Source organism: Streptopelia decaocto (genome assembly GCF_964273445.1).
Source record: "Streptopelia decaocto genome assembly, chromosome: 4".
Classification (NCBI taxonomy): Eukaryota; Metazoa; Chordata; class Aves; order Columbiformes; family Columbidae; genus Streptopelia; species Streptopelia decaocto.
In genome coordinates, this window is record NC_138658.1 from 58,478,295 (window position 1) to 58,505,261 (window position 26,967).

At 39.2% G+C, this 26,967-nt stretch overlaps 1 protein-coding gene across 2 annotated transcripts in view; it reads right to left on the reverse strand.

Moving 5' to 3' along the window:
* The window catches only part of TBC1D19 (TBC1 domain family member 19), a 52,386-nt gene extending 26,202 nt beyond the window's left edge, over positions 1-26,184 (reverse strand). Inside the window, exons 1-8 of one of the 2 annotated variants that reach the window (XM_082051339.1) lie at positions 26,130-26,184; positions 25,872-26,007; positions 13,498-13,570; positions 12,680-12,725; positions 10,834-10,909; positions 2,794-2,868; positions 1,770-1,833; positions 1,102-1,148 (exon numbers count right to left, since the gene is read on the reverse strand). In XM_082051339.1, the coding sequence (XP_081907465.1) occupies positions 1,102-1,148; positions 1,770-1,833; positions 2,794-2,868; positions 10,834-10,869 (222 nt within the window). In that variant the 5' untranslated portion in view covers positions 10,870-10,909; positions 12,680-12,725; positions 13,498-13,570; positions 25,872-26,007; positions 26,130-26,184. Of the gene's footprint in view, positions 1-1,101; positions 1,149-1,769; positions 1,834-2,793; positions 2,869-10,833; positions 10,910-12,679; positions 12,726-13,497; positions 13,571-23,143; positions 23,261-25,871; positions 26,008-26,129 lie in introns of those variants that run through there. The other variant, XM_082051338.1, reaches the window with a different exon arrangement.
* Positions 26,185-26,967: the final 783 nt, after the last annotated feature.

Sequence of the window (26,967 nt, forward strand, 5' to 3'; positions counted from 1 at the left end):
CCTCACTGTCAGATTTGTAAATTAAAAGATAATGTAAGAAACCGCAAACTCTGGAAAGAAAACAGTATAAAAGAAAAACAGAGTGACCATGAAGGTCACTGGATAAGGCTAAAATGAAGATGGATTTGTTTATAGGTTCAAGAACAAATATACAACTCAACTGTCTCTACAATGATGGAAAACAGAATAAATTAAAAATTTCCAATACTATTATCACTAACTGAACAAGAGGAACTCTTTAGAAATGTAAAAAAATGGACAGAAAGTTTATTGTTGGATTCAGAAATGCATGCACAATTCATAACCATGAAACAATTTACATTTAAGTCAGAAATACTGTAAATCTCCTCTACCACTACAAAAGACATTCCACTAAACTTGCACTGAATCACATTGCAGTATTAATGCATTAATTCTGACTGACCATTCAGTGTTAGACTTCTAAGTTTTATTCTGTAAATCAGGGGGCCATCTTAATTCTAGAATTCTACACTGTTGTCATACTATAAACGTAGGAGTAATTTACATAGTCCTAAAATTACATTCAGCCCTTTGAAGGCAACCGTGAGGCTGATGTGGCCCCTGGTGAAAATGAGTTGGACAACCTTGCTCTAGACGATTTGTTTCCCTGTATAATGCAGAGGATATACAGATACCGATTTTTAAAATTTTACTTTCAGTCACATTTTAATCCAAAATCTCCTTCTGTGTCACCATTAAGGTCACTGTCACCAACAATGTTTACTATTCTTGGCATAGCTGGTAAAGCAACTTCTGTTATACTAAGATGTCCTGTGCTTGAAATCAGCTGGAGAATTGCCCTCAAGGAAAAAAGTTAGCTCCAAACTGTTCTTTGAAGAAAGAGTTTATCACAAGTACACTTTAAAACTGCAGTTTAAAAAAAAAAAAAAAAAAAAAAAAGACACAATAGGATTGCATTTTGTAAATAAAATATGGAGTCACCACAAACATGCCAATTTTCACCTGCTATAAAAGACAAGTTGTTTGAAATACACTTTTAGCAGCTGTTTTTCCCACTTCACATTAAAGACTATAATGGATGCAAGTCAATAGCTGAGTCATTGTTTCATGAACACTTACCTCGAGAAAATCTTTAGGAGCATAAACAGGCCGGAAGAGACTTAGATCTGAAATAAGATTTCAATGATTTTATGTTAAAACCAAGAGATGAAAAAAAAAATGCAATTTTCCCATACCTATAACACAGTCTAGCAATTTCAATAACATACGAAAGCAAAGATGAAAATAACATCACAGGCACCATGGCTACAACCACCACATGTTCTCTGAGATTATGCTACTGTTAGTTTTGTAAACCCCAAGTACATGAACAGTAGTCACAGGAAGTTTTTACTTATTCCACATAAGTCTTTAGATTGAACGATTCTCAGACATGGAAGAGACCTGAGCTTAATTATCCATAGTTCTGAACATTTTCTTTCTATTAGTTTGATCTTACACTAAGAGGAGCTGTGCCCTAGCTGTGTGAATCTCCAAAGCCCTGGAATGAGGAGTATTATACTATACCCTCTCAGTGATAACTCACAGTTAGTACAATAACTTGAAACAAAATAACAATGAAATGAATATATACTTCTTTATACAGGATGACACATTACCAATGAGAAAAAAAGACTGAAATAAGTTTACTTTGAATTGATCACATCAATCTGTGACTGATAAATAAAATGTATATGCTATTTTTCTATGTACAGAAATGTAATGCACATAAATTTAGTTGACCTTACCTGGCTCATCAGTTCCCATTTCATTCCATTTATTAAGTAGTTCTTTCTGTTCATTTGCAGGCCTCTGAAAGGCACAAGAAAGTAACTCTTATTTTTGACAGAATGAGTTAAAACATGCCTATTTCAAATACATAAATTAATGTAACACTTTAAAAAATAGATTGCAACAGCATCACAAACTTATTTTGCTTACAAATTATACCCAGCCTGAAGGTAGATTTGATTGTAGAAAGTCCAAGTTCCAGTTCAAGGAAAAAAAGAGCCCATTAAATAGTTCCATGCATTCACTAATGAATTTTAGGTTATTTAGTAGTTGGTTTCGTATTACTGAAGTTCTACTGCACATTCCATAGAGCTGTTGGACTTCGTCATCAAATTCCTGTCCCTGGCACAGTCACGAAAAGCAAACACAGCTGCATCCTTTATCTCACTCATATGATGAACCACAGTGGTTCTGCTACCTTTCATAGACATATAACAGGAGAAAGATAAAATCCAAAACATTCCAACATTATTGCTCAATTCTATGATCTTTAAAATTAAAGCCTCTAAATTAATAAAAAACAAACAAAACAAAACAGAGAAGAATTAATGACAGAATTAGCAATGTACCAGCATCTCTCTCTCCTAGAGGACCAGTTCGACTGTGGCTTTCTCCAGCACACAAAGTGTATCTATATAGTGCACAGGCTAAGCAGCTAGAAGTTACACAGCTGAGTCTGCACACAAAAATGCTCTATTAAGAGCAATGAACATAGTAATTAGCTTTCCAACATGCTGCTCCCTCAATAGGATAATTACTGCAACAGCAAAGAGGAAGATCTACCTACACACTTCATCTTCTCCCAAGTTGAGCTGACGCACACATTTCCACTATCCCTGAAATTATTCTGTATTAAAATCATTTAGATAGTGGCCTTGCAGCTCTTGATAACCAAGTGCAAAATAAACATTACAAGTGTGCAAGATGAGGTTTAATGTCCAGAAATGTATATTTGGCAACAGAGGGTTAATAATACATTACCTTCTGTGCTAGTGGGATACCGAGTTCTGTGCACATGCTGTTTAGACTTTTTAGAATTCGCTTCTCCCAGTTTCCCTAAAACACACACAAAAAAATAAATTATATGGAATTTCTTTTTCCTCCAATTGCATTTATCATATAATAACAAGCAGCTTTTTAAAGTCATATATAAGAAAGGATAGCAAGAGTCATGGACAAGCATCTGCAAAAATGTTAAGGGAACGTTTACACGCTTAAGTGGAAACAATAAAGCAAAGAGATTGCACCATTTACATCACAATAAAGAACAAGAAAAATGAGTTATTTATATTTCAGATGTCCAAAAAGCGTATGTTTCACCATTACTTATTTTTGACATATGTCTAATGATCAAGCTTCCTTATCAACATTTGACAAATTTTTCAAATTATTATATCCAGGGCAATCAACTGTGTCCAGAGAATGTCTTCTCCACTTCACGACCTAAAGAGAGTACAAGTCTTTCTCCACAAAAGGTGTTTCTTAGAAGTTTTCAGAAGTTAAAAAATTATAAATTTGTAATTCTGCTATGCTCAAAAAAATAGTTCTTCTAAAATAATGCTCAGGAAACAGTTCTCTAATTGAAGAGAAAAACAGAAGTAGACAATACCTCAGTAGCAAGTGGACAGCTTAAAGAGCAATCAGATTCTTCCCACTGTTGCATTAGACTTCAAACTTACCATATGGCGCCTAATCCGTGGATAATTCCTCTGAAGTTAATGCCAACTAGTATTGACTTCCTTATCAACTGATTTAGGATTATGCTTCTGTGATTACAGCAGCACTGGAGGGTTTTATATTTAATTTAGTTTTCTGTGGATGATGAATCAGGCCTTGATCAAATGAATGTGAAGACTCCTCTTAATGTCATTTAGTTCTATTTATTACTTGTAATTTGCTCTAGACACAAATTCTACAACAGTTAGTGACTGTCTATTCCCTTGTTCCTCAAAGTTCCAACCGAAAGAAGCTGAAGCCTATTAGACAGGAAGCAAATGAAGGGAAAGGCAGATGTCCAAATGTGCTGTTAAAAAAATAAAACTTGTCTCTTGTCTATAATTGTTTCATTTTAGCTTCCATTTACAAGATCCTCTCATGACTTTTTCCATCAAGTGAAACAGCTATCTTCCACCAGAAATTGATTCTCATGATCATGTCATTCCTTCACCTTCTCTTGCATAAGTAAAATAATTTGAGTTTTGACCGTAAGGAGTGTTTTCCAAATGGCAGTATTTTCAATGATGTTCTGTATAATATTTTTATTTAACTGTATTATTATATTCAAATGCCTTTCAAATGCTGCAGTTACACAATACCATGCCACAAAACAGCTATTCTCTTGTGGAGGGGTTGTGCAGAGCATTTCCAGTACCCTATTTTGCTAAGTGTAGTTTTGTTGCTAGAAGAAATGACAAGTGAGAAAGCACGAACACTACTAATCCGTATAGGATAAGAAACTGGAAATAAAGAGAAAATACAGAGGTCTTAGTAGCAGTTTAAATCAAAAAGTGAAATCACCAAGATAAAAAGTAAGGGGGGGAAGGGGAGAAAGAAGGCCAAAAGAAAAAAAAAAAAAAGCACAGATGTGCTCCAAGATATAAAAGCTACAGAAGAAGCAGAGAGGGGGCAGATGGCAGCTTTGCAAGGCCAAGAACCAGCTTATTCCAAGGAGTGATGGAGGCCAATACTCTTGGTATGACTGACAACTGCCAGAAAAAACATTAACCCACTTATGTGGTTGAGGATGCAACATGTAAGTAATAGATCACTTCCAGATACTCATAGAATGTGCCATAATGCAGCCTTCAAGACTCTGCCCAGTAAAATATGTCCAAATAAAAGCAACCAAGTCAAAACAGAAGTGAGGACTACACAGCCTCTCCAAGCCAAACACCCTCCCCTCTCCCTGGGACAGCAGAGTCACCTCCAGTGAGCAGAAACAGAAAGCAGCGTCCTCAACTGAAATAAATCTGGTAGGAGAGTTTGTGAATTCATTAAATTGATGGGAATAATACGTTTTCCAAGATGATTCCACCAATTTCATGAAGAAATTTAACACTAAGAAAACACGTTGCTCACGTCACCTCTCACAGAAGGGGAAAAGGGTGTTTGCTCAGGGGCTAGCAAGGCTGATTGACAGGGCTCTAAACTAAGACTGGAAGGGGGAAGGCAGCAGTACCAGGCCAGTCAGTGATGAGCAGTGGGATGGCACACCAAAGATTGAGGAGATGCTTGGCAGCAAGGTTTCTCAGGCTGTGCCATGAGGTGAAGGGCACAATCAATAGCACTGAAGTGCTTCTACACTAATGTGCGCAGCATGAGGAAAAAGCAAGATGACCTAGAAGCCTTGGCCTGGTCGTCCCAGGGATATGATATAATTGTCATTAGAGGAACCTGGTAGGATGAATCCTGTGACTGGTGTGTCATGGTGGATAGCCACAGGCTATTCAGAAGGGACAGGCAGGGTAGGAGAGGTGGGGGGTGGCACTGTATGTAGCAGAGGGGCTGGAGTGCATAGAGCTGGCGATAGCAAAGTTGAGAGCATCTGGGTAAGGATTAAGGGTCAGACAAATAAAGCAGATGTCATCATGGGTGTCTACTACAGGCCAGCCAGCCAGGATGACAACACTGACGAGTTATTCTTTAAGGAACTAAGCGAAGCCTCCAAATCATCTGCCCTTTTCCTTATGGGGAACTTCAACTTGCCAGATGTCATCTGGGAGTATCAGACAGCTGGCACAAACAGGTCCAGCAGATTCCTAAAGCATCTGGAAGATAAATTCTTGGTGCAGGTGCTAAGGGAACTGACCAGAAAACATGCCTTCCTAGACACCTTCCTAGATTTGATTGTCACTAACAGAGAGGGTCTCGTGGGAGAAGTGGTGACTGGTGGCTTCCTTGGCCACAGAGACCATGAAGCAGTCAGGTTCAAGATCTTTGCTAATGGGAGGAAAACTACGAGCAAGACCTTAACCCTAAATATGAGGAGAGCAGACTTCAAGCTGCTCAGAGAAGTACTTAATAAGATTCCCCGGGAAAAAGCTTTTGAAGGCATTGGGATCCATCAGTGTTGGTCATCTTTTAATACCACCTACTAAAAGCAGAAGACCAGGCAATTCCAAAATGCCAAAAATCTAGCAGGTGAGGCAAAAAGCCAGCTTGGTTGAGAAGGGATCTTCTTGAAATACAGTGAAAAAAGAAATTACATGGTCAGTGGAAGCATGTCAGGCAACATGGGAGGACTACAGAGATGCTGCTTGCCATTGTAGGGAGGAAATCTGTGCTGCCAAAGCTCAGTTAGAATTGAAGCTGACCAGTATTGTGAAGGACAATAAAAACGGCTTCTTAAACTATATTAATGGCAAAAGGGAAACTAGAAGTAACATTGGGCCATTACTTGATGAGCATGGTCTCCTTATTAACAGGAACATAAACAAAGCTGAGACATTTACTGCTTTCTTCGCCTCGGTATTCAACGCCAATGATGCACTTAGGGGCCCCCAGAACGCTGGGCTGGAAAACTGTGGCTGCAAGAGCGACAAACTCCAAACCAATCTGGAACTTGTATGGAATTTGCTACTCCAGCTAGATCCCTACAAGACGATGGGGCCTGATGGGATTCACCCAAGGGTGCTTAAAGAGCTGGCTGACATCATAACAAGGCTACTCTGTGATTTTTCAACACTTTTGGGAAACTGGAAAGGTCCTGTAAGACTGGAAGCTGACAAACGCTGTCCTAACCTACAAAAAGGGCCACAGGGATGACCCTGGCAACTACAGTCCTGTCAGCGTCACTTCTGTGCCTGGCAAAATCATGGAGAATATTGTTCTGGGAGGGTTCCACAGGGATCCATCTTAGGGCCAGTGCTCTTCAATGTCTTTATAAATGAGTTAGACTCAGGACTTGAGGGATTGCTTAGTAAGTTTGCTGATGACACAAAACTGAGAGAAGCTGTTGACACTCTGAAGGGGAGAGAGGGCCTGCAGAGGGATCCGGACAAATTGGAAAACTGGGCAATCACCAGCCACATGAAGTTTAACAAGGGCAAGTGCCAGATTTGGCACCTGGGACATGGCCACCTTGGCTGTACATACACACTGAGGGATGAGATGCCGGAAAGCAGCTCTGCAGAGAGGAATCTGAGGGTTCTGGTCGATGGCAAGTTGAACACGAGCCAACATTGTGCCCTGGCAGCCAAGAGGACCAACTGTGTCCTGGGTGCATCAAGCACAGCATTGCCAGCTGGGCAGGGAGGTGATTGTCCCGCTCTGCTCTGCACTGGTGTGGCCTCACCTGGAGCACTGTGTGCAGTTCTGGGCGCCACAGGATAAAAAAGATATTAAGCTACTGAAGAGTGTCCAGAAGAGGGCTATAAAGTTGGTGAAGGGTTTGGAGAGGAAGTGGTATGAGGAGCAACTGAAGTCACTTGGTTTGTTCAGCCTGAAGAAGAGGAGACTAGGAGGAGACCTCATCGTGGTCTACAGCTTCCTCACAAGGGGAGGAGGAGGGACAGATGCCAAATTCTTCTCTTCAGTGACCAGTGACAGAACCTGAGGGAATGGCAGGAAGATGTACCAGGGGAGGTTTAGGTTGGACATCAGGTTTTTCACCCAGAGGGTGGTGGAGCACTGGAACAGGCTCCCCAGGGAGGTGTCACAGCCCCAAACCTGACAGTGTTCAAGAAGAAACTGGACAATCCCCTCAGACACATGGTGTGAACTGTGGGGTTGTCATATGCAGGGATAGGAGTTGGACTCAATGATTCTTGTGGGTGGGTCTCTTCCAACTCAGGACATTCTATGATTCTAAGGTTCTATGATTGCTATGGTTACAATGATAACCTTCAGTAAAACAGTTTAGACTAAGGAACACAGCAGTGCAATTTGCAAACAATTCCAAACATGACTATTACAAATCAGATTTATCTTATCCTGTAGCAAAGTAATTTATAAACTTTCACTGCAGTTAAATGAAACAGGGTAGACAAATAAACTAAATGTCACAAATGCATAAACTAGCCAGGATTAGTTACTTTTTTTCCACAAGAATGAATCCTAAAATTCTTTCTTCTACAAGACTAGACGGAAATATGATTCTTTCAGAGGGTACCTAATAAAACCTACTCTGTGGGTACAATTCAAGGTCTCTGAACACAGATTTCATTTGGTACATTTTCTCAAATCAAAACCTGTAAATTTCAAAAAGAAGAGAAATATAGAAACAATGTTGGTAATGCACTCATTTTGATGCTCATGAACTTTCATTCGGTCTCTGATATGAGGCATAACTTAATTTAGGATACAAGAAGCCAAATCAATACACAATCTAAAAGATACTGAATATCCCCTACCACAACTTCTGTAACAAGAAACAGAAACTTTTTCAGGAATAACAAAAATGTTACCAAATTTCTTTTTACTTGAATACTTTTCAGAGAAAATATGATTTTTCTTTATCAACTATTCAAGCACTCACGTCCATCTTCTCAAAGAGATTTATAAACTAGGAAAGCTGAACTGACTATTGTTTTAAGCAGATCATTAGCAGCTACAGCATTAGAATATGCCGTATTGTCATTTCAAGTTTTTCAAAGTCCACCAGTCTGTTTCAAGAAAGAAAATAAATAATCTAGCTGTTTTTTGTCCTTTATGGATTATTTAACTCTTCTGGGAGAAATTAGGGTATGGATAGGAACATCTCTGCGTAGAAAGTTCCTAGTACCCAGACTCCTATTTAAATCAACTGTAACATCACTTATATTTTAAATTGCACTGGGGCGTGCTCTAGCTTGTAACTATAAACCTACAGGTCAGAGTGCTTTTTTCGATTGTGTGTCTGTACAGCGTGTACAACATGGAGAATCTGGTCTTGGCTGGGTGAAAAAACCTACCAGAATATCAATAACAAATATAACAATGTATTTCAAGGTAAGTTTTTAACCAGGTGTGTTCTTTATGTATGGACTTTCTTCAAATTGCAAGATCTGAAAATGAGCAAAGAGGAACACAGGAAAATTTAAGTGCTGGGAGGAAGGATTTGCTTTAGTAAAGTTCCACTTCAGCAAGACCATCACAGATTTGACTAGAAGCATAGAGGTAAAGAATCTAATGAAAAAAGGGACAAACAGATTAAAAACAAAACAAAACAAAACAACAACAAAAAACAGTTATGGTCTTCTATATTCCCGAAAGTCTGAAGTACAGCCCACCAGGGAACAATTTATCTTTTCAGGTCTCTGTGTTTTTAGACAACCAGCTGACGCTACTCAAGAAGAACACACTGAATCATGCTTAAGATTTCCTGAAGTAACGGATCAGAATTCTCATTTTTGTGAATGTACTCCAGTACTCAAGTTTTAAGAACTGCCCGACCTTCAGAAGGGTATACCGTATCACAAAAGATCACCCAGAGTTATGTTTCTGACTGCACAAATTTCAGATGAACCTATCATTTTTTTCATTGGAGACCAATTTAGAGGTAATGGAAAGAAGATCAAGCAAAAATAAGCATTATTAACTCAAACAACATGGGTCCTCCAGACCCAGCAGAGTTTCTCAGTCTCCTTGAAGATGGCTGGTTAACGTTGCCTTGCTCTGGAAACCACCAGAGTGAAACCAAGTAACCGTTACATGTGACGGATCCGGCTTTCCTGGAGAAGGCTGAACATCTGTCTGCCCATGGGAAGTAGTGAATTAATTCCTAATTTGCTTTGCTAGCATGTGTAGCTTTTGCTTTACCTATTAAACTGTCTTTATTTGGTTTTATCAAAAATTTTCTCACTTTTGCCCTTCCAATTCTCTCCCCCATTCTGCTGCAGGGGCATGAGCAAGTGGCTGAGCTGCCTACCAGGGTTAACCCACCCCAGAGGACATGGATGCCTAATACTCTTCAAAACAGGGCTATGAAATTTTGAAACTAGCAAAACCAGGGCTTCTTCTACTCATTCCTAAACTATCAGAAAAACAGTCCTTCCCATATAGAGCTAAAAATATTGCTTACCCTAAGTATGGTAAACACTTCTATAAAATAATAACCAATGAAACTGGTTTAAGACAAACACACACACAGATACATCTCTGGGGGTTTTGCATTAGTAAACTGATGACTGATTATTTTCAGGCAGTAAATTGTGGCATTATATTTCACACCACAGAAGAAAAATTGCTTAATACAATCTTTGTCTCCAAATGCTAAAGATTCAAACTCAGGACAGGAAGATAAGCTTTACTGGAATAAGCAACAATATGATTTAAAAAGTAACACAATTTGTCAAATACCTTGTAAAAGAATACTGCAATATATTTCTAAGCACGGCTGAGATCAATACAATTTTATCCTTACCTCAGATATTTTGGTCAGATCATATTCTTCAAGCATTTTTTTTTTACCTTTTTACGTGGACTTTTTTATTTATTTCAAATGGCATATATTGGTGAAAAAACAAAACCAACAAATCAAAACTCTCTTTTTTCCTGACTCTAAAAATTCTCATTTCATTTTTTACAGTCCAGTTTCTCTTATTCTCCTTCAATGTGCCTTAAGGTTCTTAGCTCTATACTTTTCATCTTCCTTTCATATTTCTAAGTACTAAATATATCTCTACTTCCTGAAGATCTCACTATCTCTGCAGCCTGTTTTCATTCATTGCGAAACTGCCTGCCTGTGTCTCTTCAAAATGACATTTTTGTAACTTAAGTGAAATGACCTATAGCTACACTTTTTCTTCTCTCCAACAAAATGAAATTATCCTCCTTGACATATTTCACATTGTCTCTATTCTAAAATATTCACCTGCCTGACTATATCCTACTTCTTTCATGACTGGAGAATTACTTGAGCATTTTTTGGCATGTATTTAAGATGTCACACATACAACATTATTAACAACTGCGATGCAATTACGAATTTGTGTTTTTCCTACAGTATAATACCTAGAAATTGTACAATAACATTATACAGAGTAAATGTCAAACAGTCAAGTCAAAGATCTCATATTAGCAGTAAAATTGATAACAACCAACCTGTGCTTTCCTCATATAAGCTAATGGTTCTTTCATATGCTCAGGCGGTGCTGCAGGATGACAGGGCGAAGGAAACCTTTAAGAAAGTATCGTAGGTTTTAAATGGTCAGATTTCTATTATGCTTAATTAATTCTGTCTTGTAAACCTAAACATAACTTCTTCTATGAGAGCATTAGTAAAACCACTGTATATGTTGATCAAAACTAAGAATAAACATAGTTTTTAGAAGTATTTCCTCCTCATCCTTTCCTATGGACATAAACAATACAAAGGTATGTAAGTATTAGTAACATTTCAACATTACTTCTTCTTCTACTAAAAGTAATACTCTATAATAATTTCACATATTTGTAAAATAAATAATTCTATGAACAAATCAGGTATTTTAAAAGTATATCCTCCTCTTCACATCATATCATCTTTATGACTCCCTGGAACTTTTACTATCCAGGATATTATATTTTTTTAAAAGACTATATTTTTGGAGGATTTCCTTTCAAAAACCAATAGTGAACATGTACATGTACAAAGCAAGTAAAACTTTGCGGTATTGACCTGAGCAAAGTTGAATATCCATTCATAAACTGCATTAGGCCAAAATACAAAAGCTGGAACAAAAATTAAAAAACATAACCAAACCAAAACACTAATTTGTCTGCCAGTAGTGCAGACAATTTCCAATGAATTATTGTCAAACTCTTTATTCCATTTAATCTTAACTGTCTTAAATTTCTTTCAGGAAACCAAATTTACACAAAGCTTCTCTCGTTATCCTGAATTTTATTTGGTTTAAATGTACTCAGTCAGTTCGTATCATACGATTTTGCAAAACCCTCCCCAAATTTCTTCCCATTTTTAACTGACAAGATCATTCTTTTACTTGCTGCTAATTTGTTCTGGACAACTCTGTGCCCATGTGTAAAATGGAGTCAACACTAACAGATTTCAGCAATGCCATTTCCTGGCTTTTCCACAATGGTCATGAAATCATGGTATTCTTACTTAATCTCAATTTTCCAGGGCTAATTTCATTATTTTGCAGCTTATTTCTGTGAAGTCAAAGAAAGTATAAGCATTAGTCTAAGAGACAGGTAAATACTTTTCCCTTGAAAGATAGAATGAACATGATCCTTACTAACAGATACATTTAGAAGTATTTTGCTGAAGTACTACTAAGACACATTGTTCAAAACTGCTAACAAGCTTGTTTAAATTAGCAGAAATAGATACGCATACACATTTCTTATTATATAGTTGCATTTATGGTTACGTCTGTTACAAAACTCACCTTTCCACCTTGTCAGAATGTAACAGCAATTTATGCTTCCCAGAAGTCTAATCCAAAGTTCACAGAACAATTATAAAATGGGAATTTCACAAATTTCAGTGTGTTTATAACCATATCCCAAGCATGATGAGCACTAATCTGCTAGATCTAGAGATCCAAAACCTTAAAGATTCTTTTTAATAATTATTAAAAAAATATGTGTGATACTGTCATAAACATCTGAAAATAACTGAAATTCATTTGCAACAACTAACTCAGCTACACAAGAATTATATTATGACTGTTGGTCCTTTGGAAGTATAACAACAAAGAAATTACTGAAGTAACTAAAAAACTTGGTGATATTTGTTTCACCCATTCTTTAAAATGTAGTTGAGTCCAGTATTTCATGAGGATGAAAAGAAAAAATGGCACTCTAAAAACAGAAACAAAGCAGGTACCCTTGGTATGACAGATCTTGGAGATTAATAGTAACACATCATACACCTACATATACAGATGAAACAATACAAATCCTGTGAGTAGAATTATTAAATAAAAATACTAAATAAACTCACACATTGAGTTCACTATAAACAGCATTCTGAAGCTTCTTTTCCCAACCTGTTAAAATAAAATATCCAGAAGACTACTTTAGGAATTAATACTAATGGAACATGAATCAGAGGTTGCTTTGCAGTCACTAGCTTTCTGTCCTGTCTCAATTCATGTCTACCTAGCAGACAAACAGGAAGAGATGAAGAAACCTTAATCTAATTAATATAGGAAAAACTGCAAGAAAAATTGCAAGTTGAGACCTGTTTAAAGGTTGAACATCCTTTATTTCAATCTACTGTTCAACTAATTACAACACAGTTTTGATTAGATATTATATGCTATTTTTTAAAGCCATCATATTATTAAAACAACTACAAATACTATTAGACACAGTTTTCCTGATTATTATAAATTTTATATCACTTATAATCAAATCTTCACATTATAGTTACATAGCCTACATCTTCCAATGGAAAGTGAAAATTTAACTAAGGGTAAAATTTTCAAAAGCACCTCTGTGAACATTAATTTCCATTTTCAGAAGTGACTGAACTTCTGTATCATTCAGAACTTTCAAAAAATTACCAATATCTAATAAAATGATAAAATCACTTATTTGCACAGTATGTTTTTCAAAATGCTGCTGGAATCCAAGAACTTTTTCCCTTTTAATTTTCTGTATCTCCTTTAGCAACCTAAAATCACTGAATGTCTGCTTTTGTCTACTGCCAGGAACAAGATATCAAGCAGCAGAAACTACTATTTTCATCAGGTGTGCCACATATGTTCTTACGTAGATCTATACTATTCACAAATGTATCAATGAAGTATTACAAACCTGATGTCCTCAGAAAATCCTTAATGTCTTCTTTCAGTGATTCCAGTTTAATTTCTGGTTTGTGCAGACTAACCTAATATGAGAAATTAATAATTGAATAAATAAATAAGCACCAAGCAAGCACTAAAAAGAAAGTAGATTGCATATTTTAAGTTATGAAAAAAGAAACATAGATGCTCAAGGTTACATACAAAGCAAACTGCTTCCTACTAATTCAACAATGGAAATTGTAGCCAAAAAAATCAGCCCACTTTTTACCTACTCGATGTCTTTGTTCTTACATCAGTGCTAAAAGCTGTATGTGGGGAAGGAGAGAGAAGAAGGGAGATGGAGTATGCAGTGATGTGTATGCTTAATATCCTGAGCAAGTACCTCATGTACTTAGCATAATGCTAGACTCCAGACATTAAAGGATTGGTCATAAGCTACACAAGGAAGTAACTCAAAGCCACTCACTGTATTCTACATCAAAAGAATCAAACTGAAAATATTCCATAACTTCAGCTCTTTCAGATCAGAAATGCCATATTCAAACTGCAAATAAAAACTTTGGACCTAACATTCCCCACTGCAGCTGGGACAACCAGGTACATTCAGCCTCTTGTAATGAAATGCACTCAACACAGACAATTAGGCACCAACCAGCGTCACAACCCTACCATGACACTACCATGCAGATGGTGCTGCAGACTTTTCAGCAACAGCAGCAGCAGCAGCTACAGCATCTCTTCTTTTATAGCTAGACCAAGAGGAGAAAACAAATAGACCACAAAGGTCTCAAAGCACGGCCATCAGAAACTCAGGAGTGTCTGTGAAGTGACTTCTAATACATATTTTTCTAAACATGAAGTGTGACGATACCAAATTAATACCAGAGGATAAAGCTAGAGGATTAGAAAACAATAGCAGCCCCGACTGCTAGCTTGAAAGTAACACTGGGAGAGCTGTGTGCAACTTACTCCACTGCCATGACAGCTCAAGGCATATGTTAGAAGCATATGGCCACATCATTTGCCTAGAAATGTGAGATATCTCTTACCAAAAGCTACTCAGCAATATGCTGGAGGCATATCAGCTGCTGATTCTATTGCAGTAACTTATGTTGCGATTAAAAGTAAATGTTCATCAGCTTGTGCAGTTTGCCAGTCCTAACAGCACTGCTGACAGCACGGTATGCTTTAGGTCCATCACACACAACTAACAAACTCCACAATTCTACCATTTACCTTACAATTTATATACAGAAAAGGGTATTTGCTGTGCTGTATGGCTTGCTGGAAAAGTTGGTCTAGATAAATTCACAAGGCAGAACTTTAAGGAAACCTTTCCATTTGCCTTAGTTGAAAGGAGGAACAGCCAACAATGCAGAGACTGACAGCATCAGCATTTCTGCTCTTATTTTAAGTCACCTTGCCATTACAGGTCAGGACAGCTTTTATATTTGGTTTATGGACTGCAATAGCAAAGATATCTTAAGCATGCTTTCCAGGGAAAAAGAAAAAAAGGATCATAAGCACAAACCATAAGGTGTGGTGAGTTGCATAACTCTCGTGTCAAATGACAAACATGTATTCTGTTTAGCACAATGGTAATCGCTGGCAAAGGTTCACCACTAAAGGCAGGGGTCCAAAGAAAGATTCTTATGGGAGTTCTTGGGCAGCTCACAAAATATGCTTTTAAGCAATAGCCTCAAGGAGTATTTTATGAAGGATTCCTTCTAAACCAACTTTGATGGAAAGTCCTATGTCCATTTTGGACTGATATATGTCAGGCTGAGTTTATTTTTTTTCTGCTGTAAGGCAGTGAATTTGTACCTTTCCTGTATGAATTTTAAATAAAGTGATATGCACCAAATTGGGCAGATTGTGCCTGACTGTTCCTTGGAAGTTTTTGTGCACAGTTTTGTAAATATTAACTTTGTCTCCTGGGTTAAATATGGCCAATTTTAATCTCAGTGTCCACAGGGTGTTTACCTGTGCAGCCCTGTACACGTTTCAAAATCCTTTTTAGATATGCAAAAACTCCCTCATGAATACAACTCATTGACAGCTGATTAATCACAACAACAACAACAACAACAACAACAAAGCAGCTTTACAATCTACTAAAAAGTTGGTTCCTTGTCTTGACATTGTAGACAGTGCAAAAAGTGACAAAAGTGTGATCAGGAGAACAGTATTTTAATTCTCTACTGTTCACACATCTGTAAAATTTGTGAGCTCTTGGCTCACTGAGGAAGGTCTGACACTCATACTAATGACCCTTTTTTTTTTTTTTTTGTGGTTTCCTGGAAATTCTGGAAATTGATACTGCATATTGCATTTGAGGCAATAAAGGCATTCAGTCCACACAGATGAATCCCATTTTCCCTGCCAAGCCAAAAGATACAACAGAGGACTTTCTTGTAAACTGCTGTTCCCAACAGAGCCTGTTCCCCTGCTACAGAATGAAAAAAACAGTGAATCGTTTGTATGCAGCAGGGCAGAAGTCAAAAAGGAAGCAGGACAGCACTCTGGGGAGAACTTTCTCCAAGGACTATGTTAGTGCATCAGCCTCCACCAGTTATCTTCACCTCTTCACACTATTCAGAGGCTCAGTCAGGCCAACACAGAGTCCTGGAAGGAGACAGGGATGAAAGTAGCGTATTTTAGCAAGCAGTAACAAATTATTTTAAATAAAAGTTAATGTCTACCAGTTTCTTTTCCCATATAACTGGCATTGTGCATGTTCTTGTGAACAGAGCACCAGGGCTCAGGCATTGGGTGCCCATGTTCATCTACAGTCTCGGTCACCTTCTTCCAAATCAAGAAGCAACCGGCGGTTAGACATTCCTTTATAAAACAAGCTATTATTACAGCATTTCTTAGCACCCTCTTGTTCTTCAGCTGTACAGAAGATAAAAGATAGTTTGGGACCTTTTAAAATTTTGCCAAACCTTCCAAAAGCTGTCTCAGGTACCACTAGCAATCCTTCATGTACATCTTCTTCTGGCAAAGGTATCCTGCTGAGATACAGGCAGTCACCACCATAAGCGATACTCTAAATGTATCACACTTTCTGGACTTGGATGCCACAATGGAAGAAAATCCAGACATTCAATGCTGATCTGGCTCAAAGCAAGCAACAGGATAGTGCAGTGCTAGGTGGAAAAAGTTAGCAGGCATAGTAAATTGATTTGTAGAGCAACTGAACACAGCGAGAAATCTATTTGCAAATTAACATCTAAATTTGGAAATGGCATTCAGTCATGATGACTGGAACAGCACTGATCGTGCAAGAGGACAAATCAGCCATCAAGGCACCACACTCAAAGAAGTACAGGAAACAGCTAGAGGACCAGCAGCATACTACAAAAAGGAGGCTTGACAGAACAAAGTGTTCCAGCGTAACTCCTGTGTTGAATTATTTCTTTTCTCAGCAAGAATAAACATTGCAGAGAAGTGATACAACTGTGCTGAAATGTGGAACTGCATCAGGTGAGCACATATTTTTTATCCTGCTGCAAACAGTTCTGCAAATAACTTTACACAGTCCAAATATTTTTACAGGCTATCCACCATTTCTCTTCAAAGCCTTTTTGGTTTAGATAAGTATGTACACTCTCAAAGCATTATTACTGTTCGTTATGATTTTGCACAAGTGCACAATGTTTTCCGCTTTTATTGCTATTGTTTCCCAAATTGCAATAAAGTACATTACCCCAAATACAGCCCAACTTTAGCAGAAGTAATTTAAATGAAAGCTAATAAATGTTCACATTTTCTCACATACTTCATTCTGCATAACTACGTTTTATCAGGATCAAGGCGACTTGTTTAAAAACCTCTTAAAATATGATCACAACAATTTCAACATAAACACTCTCTAAACACTTAAAATCATGCAGATACAATGGAGTGATTTTGGTTTAGCTTTATACGTTTCTATAACAGAAAGAGAAATCATTCTGAGCATAACTAAGCACTTTTCGGTTAAGTGTAAAACCCTGACTACATTGACAGTTTTCCAAGCCCTTCTACATTTTGACAGTAATTACATGAAGGGAAAAAGTACTGTGAACTTTCTTACACAAGTAAAAATAACCTCGCTGTCAAAACAGAGAGTTTCAGTTAGCCTGATACAGGAATAAACAGTTTCAAATGTTATGTTCTCCTACAGGATACACAGGATACATTTTTAATAATACAGGTTTGATGTTTTAATAAATTTTCTAAATTTTATTTGAATAAAAATCAGTGTTGCAACTAAAATACACACAAAAAGTAAAACCTATCGTCTACATGACTAAAAAAAAATGTGTAAATCAAGCTTGTGTTGTTTCTGAACTCCGTAATCTCAACATATACACAACTGCATTAAATTTAAAATTCACTGTACTGCAAATGTTGCCGGTGAACCAAAGTACAAGCTCTAGCAGGAGGGAATAGTAAGCCCTTTGTTAAATACAGTGCACGAAAATGAATCATTAATTATCTATGATGACTCATGTGCCTACGTTTATTTGCTAAGTTTTATTAAATAAATGCTACATTTCACAGAAACATTCTCCTCCTCAATTTGATCTTTTACTTAAGTAAGAATCAGTATCAATTTCTTTTTTTTAACTGTTGGAGGAAAATGTCATGAAAATAATATCCTCGGATATCTTGCAAACCGTTCACTCCACATAAATGATTCTACGATGTTTGCACAGTCGGGCAATACCCCAGCTGCACTGCTCCCGGTGCTCCCAAAGCAAACTCCTCTTCTTCCTTGCCCCATTTGAAGGCTTGTGAAGACCGTTACCTCTCACTTTCATTAATATTTTCTTTAAACTTTTGTGGTACTAGTCACAGGTCTGCTCAAAGAGTGACGGCAGAGCCCTCTCCTCTGGGCAATCATTCTGACCATGACATCCCCTGGCATGTCTCTCCACACCTTGTTTATACCTTCAGGTATCTCCTAAAATCTTTTCTCACTCCCAAACTTAATTGTCAGAGTGGGGAGGGATGGGGTGTCAGGGCTGATTCTTACAGACAAGTTACCACTTTTAGACTAGTTTGACAGCCATTATCCTGTTTTTCTACAAGTTCTCCCTCAAGCTGTTCCACTACGGACCCTCCTACAAGAAACAGAACTGAGAATGTCTACACAGAAAATGCCCAGAGGGATTCTTTGGATTGTGAGTGTTTCTTGTTCAATTTAAAACTACTGAAGCTGTTGTCTGTTTCTTTGTTTGTTGGTTAGCTAGTTTAGTGGGGTATTTTTGTTTAGGTTTGATTGCTTGTCTGGGTTTTTTTAACTTTACTTGTTATTTGCCCCCAGCCACTAGAGGTTCCAGGCAACTCACAAGTCAGACGGATTTCTATTAGGGGTTTGCAGAGAACAAAAATTAAGATTGATTAATCTTAATTGATTAATAAAGCCTGACTCCCTTCAAACAAGATGAAAAACAAAGTTTCTGAATTGTCTGCAAATGAAAATGTGTTAAAAGGTAGCACTTTTTTCATGTCTCTGAACTGTTTCATTTTTTTTATTACTTTACTGACAAAGATTTTCCCTAAAACAAAATTTTAGCAAGATTTCACAAATATATTTATTTTCAAACCACACTTTGTGACTGAAGATGTCATGTCTCAGTTTTTCTAACCACTTCTAACTTTCACCTTAAAAACCATTCACATTTCAGAAAGAGAAGAGAAAAATTAAGACAAAAGCAAATAAATTTGGTTACAAACTCACACAGTGAATGCTGCGCCTGAGAAACTGAGATCAGATAGATTCCTCTTCTGATACTCCAGTAACCCCAGCAGCAATTCTACCTGTTGAAAAGCTATTGTCTAATATTTTGGCTCTTTGTTATTCTTGCCTTTCAGTCACACTACAAAATACACTCAGAAGAAATTTCAGAGCAAATGACAGGCAAATTTACACTCCCTCCTGCACTAATCTCTTTGTATTAACTGCAAACACACTATCAATGTACCAAGACTCAACCTACAAAATCAACCTAAAATTTGTTTTCCAAATCATCACTAACAAGTTGTCCTGGTTATGTTAAAAATAAGTTTCTCTTTTAGTGAATTTGCCTGTCAGCTAAAGCCTTCATATTAGCTGCATTTTCCTGGAAAACCAGATACATGTTTTGGTAAACATAGCAATGGAATGTGAAGTTATTGATAAGCATGGATGCACTTCTCGGAGTATAACATCCCATTCACGTGAATACTTCATATAAAAGTGGGAGATCACGAGGATCTCATCCCTTTTCCTTATGGCCAACATTAGGAGAGGACCTTGCTGGTCGTCCCTCCGAACTGAGGCCTAGTGACAGACTGAATCCAGCTCCGGTTGGCTGCAGAGTCCAATCCGGGACTTCAGGTGCCGGCTCTGCAGCTGCTGGGACTTTCAAGATTGGTTTTGTATATTTTGTATTATTTTCTCTATTCTTATCAATAGCATTAGTAAAACATTTTTAATTTTTCCAACTCTCTTCTCTCTGTCCTTCTTTCCCTCCCGATCACCTGTCCTTAGTGGGAAGGGGGAAGAGGGAGGGGCTGAAGGGGGAAGGTGAGGGGAGAGGGGGTTAACACCACATCTGCCAGGGTTTTATTGTCACCCCGCAATCAAAACCTGGACACAAGTATATGACTCTACCTCAGTCCTTGGGACAAAAATGCAATTATCTTGGCAAGCACAGAGCTAAAGCTGTGACAGCAAATCATTTGGTGCCCATGCCAAACTTATCGCAGAGACTGTGCATCAGAGCCCTTGACACAGCTCAGGCCCTCGGTGACAGGCAAGAGCAGGACTGGTGTGATCAGAGCATAATCACAGGGCTACTCTATCACCTCTCGCAAATAATGTCAGGATATTGTGTTTTCCCAAAAGTTCTACTTACTTGTGAAAGAAACTGTTCATTTTGAGCTTTCCTCCCCAGGTGTTAAAAGAAGAGATGAATTTACAAAACCGAGTTTTTGTTAATATTTAAAATACTGTTTGTGAGACTACATGACTTCTCAAAAATTTCAGGCAATATTATAATGGACCTTAAATCCATTTTGACTCTCATGTTTTCAGAGATGGCAAATATTTTTGAGGAATGAGTATCAGTAGTGCAATTTTCTACACTGTCAGATAAAGAGCAATATTTACAAAGGTAAAGTATAACTGTAGTTTAAATATCCACAACAAGAAAGTTTTATTCCGATGCACTGCCTCAAGAGATTTCTAAAACTACAGTATGTGTCCCCAAAAATAGCTTAAAATTGCCTAAAAAGGGACCACACATAGACCAACACTGCAACCAGTGCAGACTAAGCATTGTTCAGAAGCTGACTGTTAACCAGCAGACAGAAAACTCACCACATCCTATTGATAAACTGGAGTTCAGGTGTGATGCATACCAGTAGCAAAGGTTTTGTATTTGATAATGCAGCTTCAGAAAGACTCTATGTCATGAGAGGGAAATCAAGCAACAACTTAATACGGAGAGTAGCAAAATTCAGAAACATTCAGAATTCTGTACAGCTGTTAAGGGATGGAGGAAGGATAAGGAACTTGCTGATAGCAGCTCTGCAACCGCACAGTGTAGCAATAATATACCTATACAAGCATTATAAAGAAAACAAGTCTATACTGTAATGAAGGAAAAGAAATGCATGCAAGGTCAATTAAAAAATTCAAGATCAAGGAGAATATATAGATTCCCAACAAATAGGGTGTACAGTTGGCCCTGTTAATTTAAACTGCAAGCTCCAAAAGATGACTCCTTAGATTAAGGAATCCTCTAGTTCATTATATAGACTTTCCAGTCTTTCAGATCACTACCCTGACCAGAGCTCTGATTTCATCTCTATTACAAACTCTTCAAACACCTACTCTGAGAATCAACTCGAATATTGTTGCCCTGTTATTTTTTTCCTCTTAGCACCTCATATGACAAGAATAATCTTCTGATCTATATATACATTAAGTTCTTTGAGAAATTTGTAAAACAGCAGTGTTCTGCAAAGCTATCACAACAGATCTGGCTGTGGTCATGACACTGTTTTATTAATTTTATAGGTTGTCTCTGTGCTTTTAGATTAAATAGGGTTTCTGCTTGCATTGACTAAATTGATATGCTACAGCATCAGGGAGGGATTTAGACATTTAACCACCCCTTTAGACATCAGACGCCACCATGGAAGGCCACTGCTAAGGTCCTCAGAGTGTCCACCTCTACAAAATGCCTGTATGAAATAGCCACCCGCCAGCAGCATTTAAATACACTGTCAGCTCCTGACAACACCAAGCTCTCTTGTGTTTCAAAACAAACATGCAAGGGTCAAGTGACTGCAAAATCAGGCCTCAGAGGTGACGGTGACAAAAGCATGAAAGCAGAGGTGAGCACATACATGTTTTATTACAATCAGTAGTTGTTAAAGAGTCCTGTTCCGAAACCCCATCACTTCCTTTACTGAGGACAAGGTCCTGAATTTGACTCTCCACACTTCATGTCAGGCCTTCTACTTGGGACGCTGAATTCCTCAACACTTAGCGGAACCCGATGCTGTATTCTTTTATAATTCCAGCTCCCTCCAAATCATAGAATCACAGAATGGTTTGGGTTGGAAGGGACCTTAAAGATCATCTAGTTCCAGCCCCTCTGTCATGCATAGTTGCCTACTCACATATTTAGAGAACAACCAGTCAAAAGAAGCAAAACAGATATATATTTAAAATACCATTTAGAAACCAAACCAGCATATGTTTAAAAAGAACGGGGGGGGAAAAAAGCACACAGTGAAGTCACTTGCTATAGAAAACTTTAGAGATATTCAAAGAAGAAAATTATGTTTCATTTGAAACCTAACAAAGGCCAATAATGGACATTCTACAAAAACAAAAGCAAAAACAAAAAAACCAAACCAAACAAAACAAAAACAAAACTGTACAATTGTAAGCCCTGTTTGGGAAAAAAAAAAAAAACAAAAAAAAACACCACAAAACAAAACAACAAAAACAAAACAAAAAAACCCACAAGATTTTATAAAACCGAATCCAAACTATTTAACTATTTCACTAACACACAATAATTGTAATAGCACCACTGCTATGTTATTACATGAAAGTTGATAAAACCTTAATCTGAAACATTCTAGATGAAGTTCAGCTGAAATGTGAAAATCTGGTTTCAAATGCAGATAAGTTACTAAATATAATAAAGCAACTGTCCTCCCAGCTACAAAAAATGTATTTTCATTAAATGTATTTTCATTTGTGGTTTTGATTTATTTTCACTTCTTTTCACCAAATCCTCATTTTCTCAGGGGTACTCTGGAGGGGGAAAGTAATATTTACATCTCTCCAAGTTAGAGATTAAAAGACAAAGCAATTAATTTCAGGAACTATTGCAAGCAGTGAGACTGCAAGAGGATCATCTTAATATTCACTGAGAAATCCTCCAGTCCCAGGGGGAGAAACTACAAATATAGCTCTAGAAACCAAGCAGACCGCTCTCCGGCCCGGCCGAGGATGGAGGACGAGGGGAAGGAGGGGCAGCCCCGGGCCGCTGCCCCGCCGGAGCAGCACGGCCCGGGCCGCGGGCGGCGGCCGGGAACAAAGCGGCGGGGAGGAGGGGAGGGAGGCGGGCCTGCGGGCACAGCGCCAGGGCGGGGCTCACCCGGGCCTGTCGCTCCAGCTGCGAGTGGAGGCTGGAGCCCTTCAGCCGCTGCACGATCCGCGCTATGGTGAGGGAGAGCCCGCTGTCCGGGTCCAGCATCGCGGCGCCCTTGCGCGCGGGCGGGCTGCCGCACCGGGCCGCGCTCACCGCCGCACCCCGCCCCGCTCAGCGGCGTTACCGGGCAACGGCGGCGGCGGGGCTGCTCCTCCGCCGCGGCGTCCGGCTGGAAAGCGCCGCCTCACAGAAACGTTCCCCAGCGCCTGTGGGGACCGGAGCGCGGCAGCACGTCCTCCGCCGCCCGGTGTGGCGTAGATGCCCGCGGCCCCTCGGAGCTCGGCCCAGGCGGGCTGTGCCCGGAGCGGGGGAGACGCCTCGGTGGTGTCTCCAATCGCCGTTTCGCCCCGGGCACCCGGCGGCCTTCCTGCGCCCGCCATGGGCCAGATAAGGGTCACCTAAAGCTCTGGTGAAAGCCTCACGCGCTGCTTCTGTGTCCGACATAAACATTTATAATGTATCATTACTAGGAAGGAAGCCAGAAATAAGTGTAAGGAAAGCCTACGAGTGGGTCTTGGGCTTTGGCTGCACAGAATGCCAGTACCTGGCCGTGTTGGTGTTGGGACATCCAAACACGCCTGGGGCGCTGCTCTGCCCTTCGCTTCTGCATACAAAAGTGTCCTTGTCCCCAGTCTGTGACTGCCTCAGCTGTACCTGCATGCCCAGCTGCTCACCTGGCTGAGGGGCTTCGTGACAGGAGCCCACAAAGGCATTTCTAGCTGCTGTTGCTCACCACCTGCAGGACCAGGTGGACAGTAACTGGCCATGAGCATTCCAGATCTGTCTCAATAACGAGTTAAATAATACCTTACATCATCATTACTCATGGCTTAATTCACCTGTCTGGCTTTGCCTTGGGAAGAACTAAGCTTTCTCTTACAGTCAGCTATTGCACCTCAGCTGAGCTGCTGCCATTGGCAGCTCAAGGCAGCTGCTTCTTGAATTGCTTCTCAGCTGGAGCTGACAGTGAAAGGGCTTCAAACCCACTTCAATGCCGTCAGAAAGTTTAGCTTAAAAACATCTTTAACTGCAATTTAAGTGGCTTTGCCACTAGTGTGAGGTAGCAGGATTAATATAATTACAGCTTGAGACACAGTTTAAAAATCTGCTTTTTAAGGCCTGATGTGTGACATCCAGATGGTGTGAACAGCAAATTCAGCCCCAAGGTTCCTTTCTGTGTGCTTCCTGAGGGACACTAGTTGACCTGTTCTCAGGTTTTATTGCACTCGTGACTCTTACCCCGTCCGCTCACCATGCTGAGGCTCAGTACCAGGAGCTGACACAGCCCTCATTTAAGCCAAGCAGCTGTGTGGTACTATGTGCATCTTGTTGGGTGGTGTAAATGCAAGGAACTTTAATCCACTTCGTCCTTCGGGAAAAATCTATTGCTATGTGCATCAGTAATGGGACCACGTAATCAAATTCTCACTTAATAAACTAATTTACTAAGCCAAAATACTAATTTTGAAAATCCCAGAATAATTAATAAATAAACTAAGAGAGTTCGAGGAGATAACGTGGCAAATCTGATCACTGACTTCCAAAGCCAAGCCTTAATACTCATTTTCAGCTCTGAGGATGGCCACACCCCTTTATAACAAGGAATGTTTCAAGATTCTGAAACACCAAGTTGCAACTTTTTCACTGCTGAGTGATACAAATGTAAGGAAGTGAAGACAGATACTATTAGTAAACTTGCCAGAAAAAGCAACTAGATATACAACTAGGTATAAACTAGGTATAAAATGCACCTGAACTCATCTGTCTGCAATCTCTTTTGACTTACCTGTGAGCATCTCTGGATGAAAAGTTTAAAGAAGAATAGAAGATCAAAGGAAAAAGTTCTTTAACCAACTGTAGAGAAACCTGAAAGAGTTGCTTATGCAAACCAAAACACTGAGAAGCGCTCGGTTCTCAATTCATGGAGACAACGGAGAGATCAAATGCCCAGTTGTCTACCAATGCCTTGAATATCTGTTCTGATTTGCACCAAGTTTTGTGTCTGTTCTGCACTTACGTGCAAATGTGAAGTTAGGGGAAACAGTAAGCATGTTTTATATCTCTGTGTGTTGGGGGTTAATGAAATATTTGCCAACATTCCCAACTGAACAAGCATAATAAGATAAGCACATGCACAGAACCAGGGCATGCGACTAAGCTCCACAGCTCATGTCTGTACGTCCAGGGGTTTACAACGCAGCTGCAAGTGTGAGGGGAAGCCCTCCCCCCTTGCTTGGCACAGTCCTCAGCAGCATTTTCTTTTCCATTTTTTGAGAGAATTTGTGGACTGCCACAGGGATGACAATATTACATTGCATTTGACAAGTGTGTTATTTATCAAGACTGCTTGATATGTGGGGACTCAGAGGTTGGGCACATTCCTACTGGTTGCACAACATGGTGTTTTGCTGTTTTCCATGCTGTGATCTGCAGGCACCACATTCAGTCAGATCGCAGGTGATGGAACAGGGCAGAAACCACGACACCTTGCTGGTTAGAAGTGTGAGTTCCCCCACTTCTGGGGAATATGGGGAAACAATACATCAGGTGAATTTCAAGTGCAATGCATAAGGCTTTGCAGGTCTGCAAAAGCCATCCTTATCTCTATAGGTCAATGAAACAGGAAAAATAGCTAATGTCAGCTGCAGATGAGTAATTTCCTGCAGCTACCTACCTCTGCTCGAAATCTGCCTTAGTTTGTTGCCCCCTGCATGTGCACATCTGTCGCTCTTCATTCCCTGTTTTCCTGGGCTATTTCCAGTCTGGTTTCCTTCCTCCTATGCACTGGCTTTCTCTTTGGTCAGTTCCAACTGCAATATGGATAGGAAAACTTCTTGTAAGTGCCCATCAAAGAAAGAAGCAAGGCAACAGAAAGATACCATCTTTACAGCATCTCACCGAGGGCTGTTAACAGCTTCTTGTGTATTCTTACCATATCCAGTTAAGAAATCTTGTGCTTGAGTGCATGCTTCTTATTCTGTTTCCTTACAAGGAGCTTACTGCATCACAGCTTGAGAAATACAGGGTCGTTGTTAGAAAATATCACTTAAGTAACAGACACTGGCAGAAATCCCAGCCAACCCGTTAGCCTGTGCCCCTGCTATCACATGACTACTTTAACTTGGTTCATGTGATAAGTGACAATTACTGCTTTTTCATCATTATTTTACTTTTAAATTGCAAGTAAGCAACTGCAGTACAGTCAGCCTAAGATAGTTTTATGATGTCCAGTACAACATACCACAGGTAGCTTGCTGGTTTAGCAGAAGGTCTGGTGGAGGTGTCATTGCTTTTCTGCTTTGTTTTGGGTTGTTTTGTGGTCTTTCCCTCTCTTCCCCACACTGAGGAATACCAGTTCACTTCCCCATTGAATTCCACCTTCATTTACAGCTGCAGTTCTCCACAGTGCTATACCTTTCTTTACTGCATTTTCTGTCACATTGTTGCAGTTAACGGTACCTGATACTGGTATCCCAAGTGTCTTTTGTTTATTTGCCACTTCAGGTCTGGAAAGCATCAAAAATTTGGCAAGGGAAAGACAAAAATTACATAGTGAGTATCTGAAATATTTCACCCGTATTCTCTCCCTCTTTTCCCTGGTAGGTTTTCGACTGAGAAGAGGATGTGAAGCAACAGACACATCGTACTGCTCTATTTAAGGCCACATAAGATAACATTCTAATGCTTCTAAATTATTCTGAAGATGAGTTTATTTCCTAGAACATCAGTGAAGTCAGGAAAATGGAAAGGCATCTAAAGGACGCATGAGT